Genomic DNA, 12,606 nt, shown 5'->3' on the forward strand with positions numbered 1-12,606 from the left:
TCTCTAAGCACAAAATGAAACACAGAATATTGGAACATCAGGTGACAATGATTTTAAACACCCAGTTAAATCATATTGTCAACACAAAGGATTTTCTTTCCCCAGGATGACTTGGGGAAGCAATCTGAACCATCAGGGTTTCCCACAGGCCTAAATAAATACGCCTGTGATAGCACTGATATGCTTACATTACATTTTTTAAGACCATTAGAATCCCCAGGTCTTCCTCTTACACAGCCTTAATAAATAGGAATCAGAATGTATAACTGTGGAATTGAAAGCCGAGGCAAAGTAAGTTAAAGCATTATGAGCATAAACCTGAGTTATTTGATTCGATTTGGTCACAAAGTCAATGTGGCAGTCTGGCTTACTGTGAGTGGAGGTTATTATTTCATACAAAACAGCAAAGAAATGAGGATGAGAAAGATGGAAGGCTGGCAGGCTGAGACGTTCGAAAGAAGGACCCTTTGTTACCCAATAGGTTTCATAAAGTCAGCTCCTGAGTACGAACAGCCCACCAGGTTACAGGAAGGAGGCAAGCATTGCCTGTAGATGCCCTGAGTCTCCATCTCTAAAATTCTTTATATTAGTAAAAGCGTTCAGATCTTTAAAAACAATCTCAGGAAACTTCAATTCTGTGCTGGTTTGGGAAATGTCTCCCTTCCTCCAGTGACTTTTATTAGGAGCGATCATTCTGTGGAAGCTATTTCCTTGCAGAAATTCTGTTCAAAGTCTCCGTTTCTTCAAGGAAGACTTACCAATCGCTGGGCCAATCTGGAGGCATTTGAGAGTTCTATGAATAATTCCTTCGCTAATACCACATTTTTAGAGACCCGCTTTCCAGTTGCTGACTAAGTATATTTTTAAGAAGGTATAAATGAACAGCATAAACCCTGAAAGGCCCAGTGCTAAAGGAGTCCTAGGCTGGCTGTAAAAGCCAGTCAGCTTCATGGTTACCCCGGAGCCATGGAGAACACAGCAGTTCCCGCTGATCCTGCTTTCTGCCTTGCTTTCATATCGATATGACTTTTCCTTTTCTTTAGTTTTAGTTTTTAATCAATTAATTAACTTTGCTTTTTACAATTGAAAACAGATTCTTCTCCCACACAGTACATCAAGACCACAGTTCCACTCCTTCCAGCCCCGCCCCTCCCCACACCATTTCCTCTCCCCTAGGTTCATGCCCCACTACATCTCCCATCAGAAAAGAGCAGGCCTCCAAGAGACAGCAAGAAAATAAGACAAGACAAGTTCTAAAGATGGGGCAAAAGCTCTCACGGAGATGTGGGAAAAGGCAGCCCAACGGAAAAGAAAAGAGTCCCAAGAGCAGGCAAGAGAGTCAGAAACACACCTGCTCCCACAGTTAGGAGTCTCACCAAGCTAACACACATTACATGTATGCAGGGGACATGCTGCAGACCCACGCAGGCCCTGTGCTTACTGCCTCAGTCTCTGTGAGCCCATATGAGCCCTGCTTAGTTGATTCAGAGGGCCGTGTTCTCCATCTGCTCTGACTCCTATGATTTTCCTCCCTCTCTTCTGCAAGGTTTCCCAATCTCCAAGGCGAGGGACCCAATAGAGATATATAATTTAGACGCGCTCTCTCTGGATATGGATATAGCTACTTTTTAATGTTACAAAAAAGTAGTCCTGCATCCTGGCTTTCACATAATGTAAGAACTCCTGGCTGTCCATGTCAAAAGCAAATATTGAGTAAACATTTGTCAAAAATATGATGTAGATTTCAAAATCCTCTAGGATATACCATAGGAACACCAAAGCAGAATGAAAATGGGAGTTTAGTTCAGATCAATTTTATTTTCCTTTATCTCAACCCCAGCCACATTTAATAGGATTTATCATCTTCCATTTGTTCCCCACCCTGCCCCAACTACAGAGGACCCTTTTCAAGGGTAAAGGTCAATCAATCTCTTTCACCTCCAATTCCTGTATATCTGTCCTGGACCCTGTCCTTAGCATGTTCTACATCCCATTAGCGACACTCCACGGACTAAGTGGGTGGGTCGGAGGTGTGTAAAGGGCGGACAGGTGGATGGGATGCTGACATCACATTCGGTTTCTCATTCTCCCTGATCAATTCTTTGGCCTTTTTCTTGGTTTTCTGCATAAACATTAGAACTGCCCCCACATTCCACCCTCTGCCCTCACTCCTCGCTCCTCTCATTCTGCTAGACCTGCACACAGCTTTCCTGACCTCTGGGCTGCTGAGTCTAGAATTTATGAGGACAGAGCTGGCCTTCGTGGACTCCAATAAATCCACTGCCTCCGGGGGATCCTCACATGGCCTTTCCTGGGGATCTCACATCCCTCCTTTCCAAATACTCCTTGCCCACTGCTTTCTTTAAAAATGACTTTTCTCAGCCTTAATGCGCTTCCTTTTCTCTTTTAAGAAAATTTGGCGGGTATTCAAAATAATGGGTTTTACCACAGCATTTTATACATATATATCACTCTATTTTACTCATTCAGCTTCACCTTCCACTAGCCATCCCATCACCCCTCCCCTCTTACAGGACTCCCTTCCTCCATCGATAGTCCTCCCGGAGCTTCTCACGCCTGTACTCACAGACACACACATGCACACCCACACACACAAGCACACATACGTGTGTGTCCCCCCACGTTTCCTTATGAGATAGAACATGCAGTATTTTCTTACACACGTCAGTTATTTTTACTGTCAATCACGGCAGGTTCCAGGAACTCCCTTCCTTACTCACTGCCACTCCCATGTGACTCCCCTGCCTGAAGTCTGCCATAGTATACATGTCACCACGGCCCACCACGTTCCAGCTTTCACATGTGAACACAAAAGACCCCAGACTTCTACTTCTGATGCCTTTACTTCCTACAACTCTTCAAGTCTGCCTGAACTTCCATTCCCAGAACCCTTTAGTGAGGCCCTTCGAGATCATGCATAACAAGGACCAGTGGCCCAGGCTTACAGTCAACCCCTCGTTATTCCCTATTAATCTGCCACAAAGAGAGTAGAAAAATATAAAGTGAAAAGTGAGCATGTTATTTCCCATACACTAGGTCTGGCCAACAATAGTGCTAGCTCCAGTCTCTTTGGTAAGTGTAGAGCACTGTGCAGTGAGGTCACAGGGTACTGAGTAGTGAGGTCACAGAGCACTGTGCAGTGAGGTCACAGGGTACTGAGTAGTGAGGTCACAGAGCACTGTGCAGTGAGGTCACAGAGCACTGTGTGGTGAGGTCACAGAGCACTGTGCAGTGAGGTTAGAGAGCATTTTGCAGTGATTCACAGAGCACCGTGCAGTGAGGTCACAGAGCACTGTGCAGTGACATCCCCACTGCTCCTCACCAGCATCATTCTTGTGGGTTCCCTCTTTGGTCCTTCACAGTAGAAATCTAGGACTTACTGGATCCTCTAGAAACCCCAGGTTTGCCACTCGCTGTTCCTTTACCCTCAAATGCCTTTCCCACCTCCTGATGAACCCACTAATCCTTCAGAGTTGTCTTTTATCTGTCCTCACAACCATCTCTCTGGAAGAGCCGAAGTCTTTCAAGCCACTGCTTCACCTTGTGCCTTCTTGGACTTCAGCACACACCACGTGCTTTTAATTACTTGCTCAGACATCAGTTTCTCCTGTTGGAGTAGGTTTGCCTTAGGGCAAGGTCTCTATCTTTCATCTTTCTCTTCTAAAGCCTGGCACAGGCAGGCTCTAAAAGGGAGAAGGGGGAAGTGAGCAGGACAGAATCTTATCAGAAGGCAAGAATCTGTGTAGCTCTGTCAGCACCTTGGGGACCATATTAAAGATAATTGTTTAATATAGATTCCATACGTTTTATTCAATTACTGGAAAGGGATTCCAACTTCATAAACAGGCACAGATTCGCGAGTGGTGCAGGCAGATTCCTGCCCATCTATTTCTTTAATTAAAACTCCGCCTAGAGGCCCTTGGTGAGTCCTAGCAACAACAAAATAGATCAAAACACACACGAAATGCTGTATTTCATCCTGTTCATCTAAAGCAAGTTAATTAATAACCAAAACAACGAGGGAATTTATCTTTAAGAAATAAGACGAGACCAAACTCAGTCATCTGCAGTTTTTCACTGCAGTAGGTAGGACTTCGTCGAAGAAGCTGGGCTAAGTTAGGTACTAAAAAAGAAGGCTCACTAGACTGAAGAGGCTGAAAATCCCATCACCAGCGTGAACATAGATAGCCTTCAGCTAGTGTAAGGAGGGGACAGGGGCACTCACAATCTAAGCACCCTGGAGAATGTATCTCCTTGGAGACAAGTTGTCTAACAGTATAAAAACAAAGTTCCACTGTAAAAATAAAATTGGTAATTTCTTCAAAAACAGTGTCAACTTTAATCCTCCTGGGGCAACATGCGGAAACTGAAAGAATGCATTGTTAGTCTGCCATGGAATTGGGCAATTACACGGCTAATCTAATCACCTGTGCCATATTCACAGCCCGTCTCATCACCAGGAGCGCGCTGTTCAACGGTGGCTGTGCTGCATTGCTAGTCGGATGACCTGGCCTTAAACCCTACGGCCCTACTGAAGCACAAAGAGCAAGAGATTCGCACTGTTGGAAGAAAAGGACTTCTTTCTAAGAAACTACATCTTCTACGGGAACTCATTGAACACCACTGCTTAACGCTTAGTTGGTTCCTTCCAAGACTCCATGGCATCAAGGACTAACTAACTGAGACCTGGGAAACCAGAGGGAAAGAAGGATACCAAAGTTGAGATGCTTCAGTGATGTTTCAGATGTGAAATTGTTTAGTTTTCTTGGGGAGGGTGAGTATGGATTTTTTTTTTTCTATTACCCACTTTCTTTCTTAAAAAACTTCATTCTGGCAGTACTGGCGGACACTCAGTTGAACATGTGAGATAACTCTGGACCCTTCTTTTCACTAATCCTAAATGGTGCTATTTAGTTCAAATGCACAATTTTGGTTGACCACTACAAATGCTTCCAAAACATCTTTCACAATTAGTAACAGACCACTGTTGGAGTTCACTTGTTTTCCAGTCACCCAGACTCCCGAAATAACCACACAGAAACTATATTATTTGCAATACTGTTTGGCCAATAGCTTAAGCGTATTGTTAGCTAGCTCTTACATCTAGAATTAACCCATTTCCATTATTTTATATTTTACTATGAGATTTGTGGCCTACCAGCAAGGTTCCAGCTGGCAGTTCATGTCTTTCCCCTCTGGTGGGTACATGGCGTCTCCTGACTCCGCCTTCTTTCTCCCAGAATTCAGTTTAGCTTTCCCTCTGCCTAGCTCTGTTCTGCCCTGCTATAGCCCAAAGTAGTTTTTTAAAATTATTATTATTAATCAATGATAATCATAGCATCCAGAGGGGAATCCCACACCAACAGACTCTCTTTTGTAGCAGCCTTTCTATCTACACTGGGGAGCACTATTGAAAGTTCTCTCTTCTGATCAGTCCATCTTCTGTTCAGCATCAGTCAAAATTACAGGGGAAGCACACAGGAACAGTTAGTTCCATCTCTTCAGAAACCTTCTGCTGCTGAGCCACCTGAGTGCATTTCTCAACCACGGTCTTGCCAAGAACCTGATAGCATGGATAACCATCCAAAAGTATACAACAGAATCAGCTATTATTGCCGTTCATCCATCCATCCATCCATCCATCCATCCATCCATCCATCCATTAATTAATTCATTCAATGTTTCTCTTGGGAGAAGGCTTTGCACAAAATAGGAAGTTTGACTTGACTCATTGGCAAGGACATCTCTCGAGTTTAGAACTGTATGGCACCCAAAAGGGACAGACACTCAGTCAACACTGCTGTAAGGAATAAATTAGCGAAGAGTGTTTCTGGGAAGGTGGGTTTTCTTTGTTCAGTGTTTGTTAATTCACACACACACACACACACACACACACACACACACACACACACACAATCATCTACTCAAAAACAGACTAGGATTCTATTCAAGGATATTGAGCCAGGTTGCTTCATCTTGTACTAATTTTTGTGATAACTCCCAACACATCAGAAGCCTCTGAGTAAATTCCTTCTTTGTATAATGCCTCTGTTTCCCTCTTTCATTAACTGATTACCCCATGCTGCAGTCTCCAAGAAAAGAAGGAGAGAGAGTTCCAGAAACTAGGTGTTTTTCTCTTCTTTATAGAAAAGCACTCGTGAGTGAAGGTGCCCTACCTGAGAAGCTGTGGGAAGTAGAGACCCATCCAACCTCACAGAACTCCCAGGCTGGATTTTATAGACACTGCTTCGGCAACAATGAAAATGGAGCAGATCGTGGGAAGGTTTGCAAAGTTGCAGGATGAGAGACAGGACACACACCTGTCAGCTCACTTGGTACCCAGGTAGGGCTGGAAACAATGGGTAGTCGCACTCGGTTTCCCGGCGGAATCCTGGGCAACTCCATTAACCTCTTTCTGCCACATTCTTGTCACGTACAAATTGAGCACAGCAGCCTACCTGGTGGAGACTGCACAGGGATTTGATCATAATGTGAGCAGACAGCGTGTGCAGGATACCTAATCTTATTACGTTAACAAGCACACAATCATGGGCTACCAGAGACTCAAGAGGTCACGGCAGTCTTTCTATATCTGACCACAATTAAGCCATCTCAGAGGAATTGGAGTCTAATCTTTTCTAAAAGATGCATATATAACAGGGGTCCTGGGACACTTTTCTTTGCCAAGGATGCCTTTTCAAAGGGAAGAATACCCAACTTCTACATCAGTGTGCTACGTTACCCTGTGCTGTGTAGAAAGGGAAGACAGAAATTGCACACATCAAATAAGATAGGTGGCCCAGTGGTTAAAGTACAGACACTGGAGTCCCCTGACTCAGGCTCCACCCACCCACACTCCATGCAGTCAGTGTGATTTGGGGTAAGTCACAACCTGGAACTTCCCTAAGCCTTGGTTTCTTCTCCTAGCAAACAGCTCTCTCACCTGCCCCCAAATGCTAGTGTTAGGATGATGAAGAAAAGCAATTTCTAATGGTGCAATTATTGTTTTCCCAGCCAAATAACAGCACTAAACATAATTTTTGTTTGCTTAAAATTCTAATTCTCAAAAATGTTGATCATTTTGCTTTGCCTTTTGAACTCACTCCAAATTCTGCATTTTATTTTCAATAAGAATGCTCAAAACTATGAGGTGATAATTGTGCACAGACTAGACTTTTCTTCCTGTCCTAGTTTCTCCTGGGATCATGGGACCCATGAGGAAAAAAATCAAAGTCTCTTGGCAGGGTGAACTGGGCCGGTCCAGCATCTACACAACCCCCAGGAAAACCAAGAACCTATCACAGCATCTGCACTGGGAAAGACCTGTGTTCACGGAGGTCTGTTCCTTTTCCATGCAGATCTCAGCACACAGGGTCCACAGCTGGACATGTGGAACCACACAGACCAGTTTCTCAGATCCCAACACATCACAAAACCTTTCTGTAAAGATGGCGGGGAGAGAAGGAGAAGAGAGAGAGGAGAAGGGAGAAGGAGGAAGAGGAAAGAAGGAAGACATGTTTTTCTGTTTCTACTGTTTCCTTCTGTTTTCTTTCTGCACTTTCCCATCAAGAAAGGCTATGCATTATACTTAATGTTTCTTAGGGTGCTGGGAGTTTCCTACAAAACAAGAACCATAAGGAAGCTTTTGCAAAGCAATTTCCTCTGAGTTGCTATGCTCTATCTTGGAAAGCAGCTAGGTAACACTCAGGATGTCATAAAGGGAGAACACTCCCTACACTAGGGAAGTCCATTGGCACTCACATTGTTCCAAAGAAATAGTTCTTAACCTGTGGGCCTCCAACCCTTTGGGGGTTGAACAACCCTTTCACAGGGATCACCTAAGACATTGGAAAAACACCAATATTTACATTATGATTCATAACAGTAGCAAAATTACAGCTATGAAGTAGCAATGAAAATAATTTTGTGGTTGAGGGTCACCACAACATGAGAAACTGAGCTAAAGGGCCACAGTATTGAGGAGCATTAAAAGCCATTGTTCTAAAGGGAGGCTCCTTGCAACCTCAGAAAGCAAACACTCAGAAGCTTCAGGAAGTTCCTGAAACTGACCACATGCATTAGGTCCCTCCTTCTCTATACTTCTGGAAGCAGTAAGAACTGCTGATAGGTAGTCTGAGATCACCTGAGTTGCCTGGAAAGGAGTAGGCCATCTGAGCTGCACGAACAAAGCAGAAACTGTCTAGGAAAGGCAGTCTCTCCAGCTTGTGAAGCTGCTTACAAGTATTGCAATGAACTCCAGGGTTCTGTTCATCACCCATGCTAGGAGAGGGGTGGAGGTGCTTTTGGTGATGCAGCTGCCTTTGAGTAATCCCTAGCCCTTCACCCATACTCCTGCAAGTAACCTAAAAACAATGCGCTGGTTCAACAAGCAGGACTTTGGTGATGTCTTTCCTTTGGTTTTTATTGTCAGTTTCCAATCTGGGCAGAGTAGATGCTTGTTCAGGTGCCCTGAGGAATAGTGCTGCTCAATAGAAGTTCATGCAGTGAACCTAAAATCACTGAACATGAGAACAGAGTGTTCCTTCACCCCAACCCTAAGGTCAGTTGGTCCCTAATAAAGTGGACACATCACTCTCCATCATAGGACCTAGAAGGAACCAAGTCACATGAAGAAGGCTGTGTTACATATGTCCTGGGATGGCATCAGGACTCACTATATCGGCAATGATTCCTGTATTCCACAAGTGGTTATGGAAATGGAGCAATAGATTTTGGAGACTACAGAGCTTGGGCAATGCATGTAATACACACACACACACACACACACACACACACACACACACACACACACGCACACCCTGGATAGACATCAGGACTTATGAAGAACGGAGAAGTTTCTGGGCCCCATGTAAACCTCTAAACTCTGCATCTTCCCAGAAGCAAGAGCTCAAACCTGTAATGTAATGGATCTGAACACCCGAGTACATGAACAATTCAGCAAGGGAACTTCAAATTTTTCAGGAACTATACATTCCAGAACTTCTTCCAACCTGGCACACTGGCTTTGTGGAATTAGAATTCTAATGCTGTGAACGCAGAGCTCAGAGAGATCAAGGGTCTGGATATCAGGCACAGCCAGAAGTTTGTGGATTTAGACGCCTGAAATATTCACCCTAACTTTCAATCCATGATTTTCTTTGAGCATTCATTCAAATCTGATGCTGAAACCAATGTAAGTTGGTGGGAACAAGGCCAACTCTGAAGCGTGCTTACAGTGACAATGAAACCCTTAAAGCCGACAAAAGAACAAAAGACTCAGCGTACCACGGCAAAATGCTAAAAGCTATGGTGTTTAGGGCAGAAGGAAGCCATGTTTCTATTCTTCCTGACACCGAAACATCCTTTACAAGACTAACTACAAGACGCTGTGGATTACCATTTTCAGTCGCACAAAGCAAGCAATTCCTATAAAGACACAGCAGCTTCTTGCCATATTGGAAAAGAAGCCCCCACCCCTCAACCTCTGGAAGCCATGCCTTTCACCGTCTGACTCTCTCACTGGTGACCTGGCTACTGAGCTGGTGTTTAGGATGCCATCAACCCTCTGTGGATAATATGACAAGGTGGCAAAATGAACAACCTCAAAATCTCAACTTCCATTTGAATTTTGCCCTAAAGAGAAAAATTTCGATTTGAGTTCCAATTAAAAAAAGCAAAAACACTAATAAATGAGAGTGGAGTCTTCCTTAGCTAGCTACACAGGGCTCTGAAGGAATTTCCTGCAGGGTCTTCTGAGAGCGGGACTTAGGGCTCTTAAGATCATCCATGATTCACAGGGCAGAGGAGATGAGAACGGTCACTCTTGCATGCGGGCCTCCTGATTCACCACAAACATCTAGAAGCCTGTTCACAGGAAGTCCAAGATCTCCCTGGCTGCAGGTCCACTTCGTAGGATCTTTAAATGGTAAGCCATCTAGCCCTTATGTCTGTCAACCAAGCTTACCTTCACACCGTCCATTGCTCTCCAAGTAGAAGTGGGTTCCACACTGGGGCACACACTCGCCGTAAGGGACGTTTGCCCCGGAGTGCGGCTCCACCCGTAGTCCTGCCTCTGGCTTCTTACACTCCATACAGTGAGAGGGCTCGGGGCCCACACAAGTGTGGCAGGAGGCATGGCAGGCTGCAAATTGGAAAAACAGGCAGAAAGCAACTTAAAGACCAAGTATGGGTTTCAATCACTGTCGGTCCCTCCTGAGGTCAAAACCACTTAGCAAGTTCAGGAGGTATATCCTTGCAGAAGAGGATTCTTCTAGAGTTCCACACAAAGCACAGAGCTAGGGATACTGCTGTGAGAGGGAAAGTGAGGATAGGAAAATGAGTCTCATCTCTCAGCCCCTAGAAGGGCTGTCAGGCAGGATGACAATAAAACCCAGCAAACTGGACAATATTTGCTTGGCTCTCCAGAGGAGCACATTCACTGAACGACCATTTAACATCATGCCCTCGGTTTTTATTGAAGATTTTCAGACGCATTTGTACGAAGGCCGTTACTCTACCCCTTGCAGAACTGGTCGTTATGTGACTGACCATTACGCTCATCCATCATGCACTACGGAGAGGCCCAGGCAACAGAGTCTTCTTGGGATTTACTGGGGAGAAAGCTGACTTCCTAAGCAAGGAGGGGCCTCCTTGAGCGTGAGCGAAACTTCCCAGTCTATAACAGGGCTTTGTTTCCCTGGGGAGTCTTAAAAATCAAAGCCGGGAGTCTTTAAAATCAAAGGCAATACTGTATGCAAACTTTCTCGTGCCCAAGTATTGATATAATTAACTCACTGTTCCTTTAAAAGATTCTCTAAATGCTTTCTTTCAAACAGTTACTTAATGAAGTTTGGTATCATTTTTCCTTCTGCAATTTTCACTTTTCTAAGGTGCAAACAAATACAAATTTTTTAATTAAAGGCTCACCCCCAATGTTCTGTGTTCACACGGCTCAAATGCTGCCGCTCTCCCCAGGAGCCCAGAGCCTTTTGGCATACAGCAATTTAAGATTTTCTATTTTGCTCAGCCAGAGGCACCGCTAGTGACTCTCAGTTGGCTCGCACTATCATTAGCGAAAAGTTCTTGGGGGAAAAGCAAATGAAGTCTATAAACATTAGCAATACCAGGAAAGCATAAAAAGGGGGAAGTAAGAAGAAAATCAATGCATGCTAACAGAAATAACATGCCCTGCAAGGATGGCCAAAAAAAATGCATGAACTTTGGAATGGACTTGGTGTATGTCTGTTTGTGTTTCAGATTATCATCTCTTTATAAAACTATTACGATAAAAAGAAAGAAGACAGCAGATGCAGGTTAGCCACCATGTCCTCCAGAGGACTGGATTCTGGGATTTCCACAGGTATCAAAATCTCCTTTATAAATTGGCCTGGCATTTGCATATAGCCTACAGCTGTCCACATATAAATCTGATCTCAGATTCAGTAAGTACTTAACACGACATCCACACATATCATGTACATGGAGTGGGTTGAAACTTTGCTTTGGGAAGATTTCTGAAATTTCTCCTTTATATTTTTGATCAGCAAGCGGTTGAATTTTGGGCTGTGGGACCAAGTGACAACAGAGAGAAATGGCACAGGCTCTGATGTGTTCGTAGCCGTTTAAGATACACGAGAGGAAAGGTTGTACAGGAAGGTAATATTTGGGAGTGGGGAGTCAACCTACGTTCTTGTGACTGGGCAGGAATAATAGTGATACCAACCGTACCTTCACAGACCCCGTGGTTGGGATAGAAGCCCTCTCCACAGCTTGGCAGGCAATGACCTTGAAGGAGAACATGGGGACGGATGCAGGCAACACAGTGAGAAGCTGCAGGTCCAGAGCACCTGGCACACGAGTCGTGACAAACTGTGGAGAGAGGAGCACAGCAGGCTGCAGGCACCGCAGGGACAATCCCTGGATGGTTTTCCTCCCCGGTGATAAACCACACCCAAGAGGAAACATGTTGGCAGATAGCCACTGTCCCCGTCACCCCACACCGATCCTTTCTTCATATTCTACCTGTTTGTCAGCTCCCTCTGCTCGCAGTAAGTGCTTTATACGCCATGGCCCTTCTTAGTCCTAGAGCAACATTTAGAAGCAGCCATTGCGAACCACATTTGATGGTTAGGGAAACAGAGGTCTTGGGAGGTTAACGTTTCACTCAATGACTAGGAAGATAGCCCAGCTAGTAAAACACGTGCTGTGCAAGCATCAGGTCCAGAGAACCAAGGAAAGAAGGTGAAGTGGGTGTGGCGATGCAATTTGTGGCTCTAGTGTGGAGAAGTGGACAAGAGAGAGCAGATTGCTGGTGCTCACTAGGCAGCAGAGCCAAATGGGTGAGCAAATCCTCAGGCCAGTGACTTGGATCAAAAATCAACGTATATAGTTCCTGAAAAGCTGAGGCTAACCTCTGAGCTCCACACACATCATGTGCGCTCGCTCTCTCTCTCTCTCTCTCTCTCTCTCTCTCTCTCTCTCTCTCTCTCTCTCTCTCTCAACCCGAGATCACAGAGCTCATTCGGAGCAATGCTGGGATGTTGTTGTGGGTATCTAAGCCTCCTTGTCTGAACAATAAGAAAAGGC

General features: G+C 44.7%; 1 protein-coding gene and 1 long non-coding RNA gene across 2 annotated transcripts in view; one reads left to right on the forward strand and one right to left on the reverse strand.

The window, feature by feature from the left end:
• The window catches only part of Fras1 (Fraser extracellular matrix complex subunit 1), a 409,549-nt gene that overhangs the window by 178,461 nt on the left and 218,482 nt on the right, over positions 1-12,606 (reverse strand). Inside the window, exons 17-18 of the mRNA XM_087908851.1 lie at positions 11,749-11,889; positions 9,986-10,162 (exon numbers count right to left, since the gene is read on the reverse strand). Of these exons, the coding sequence (XP_087764977.1) occupies positions 9,986-10,162; positions 11,749-11,889 (318 nt within the window). The remainder of the gene's footprint in view (positions 1-9,985; positions 10,163-11,748; positions 11,890-12,606) is intronic.
• Positions 3,309-6,358, forward strand: LOC125395014 (uncharacterized). The gene is made up of 3 exons (XR_007230410.3): positions 3,309-3,422; positions 4,466-4,795; positions 6,169-6,358. It is a non-coding gene; the product is annotated as an uncharacterized LOC125395014 (long non-coding RNA).

The sequence above is a fragment of the Myodes glareolus genome, chromosome 8 (assembly GCF_982192425.1).
Source record: "Myodes glareolus chromosome 8, mMyoGla1.1, whole genome shotgun sequence".
NCBI classification, from domain to species: domain Eukaryota; kingdom Metazoa; phylum Chordata; class Mammalia; order Rodentia; family Cricetidae; genus Myodes; species Myodes glareolus.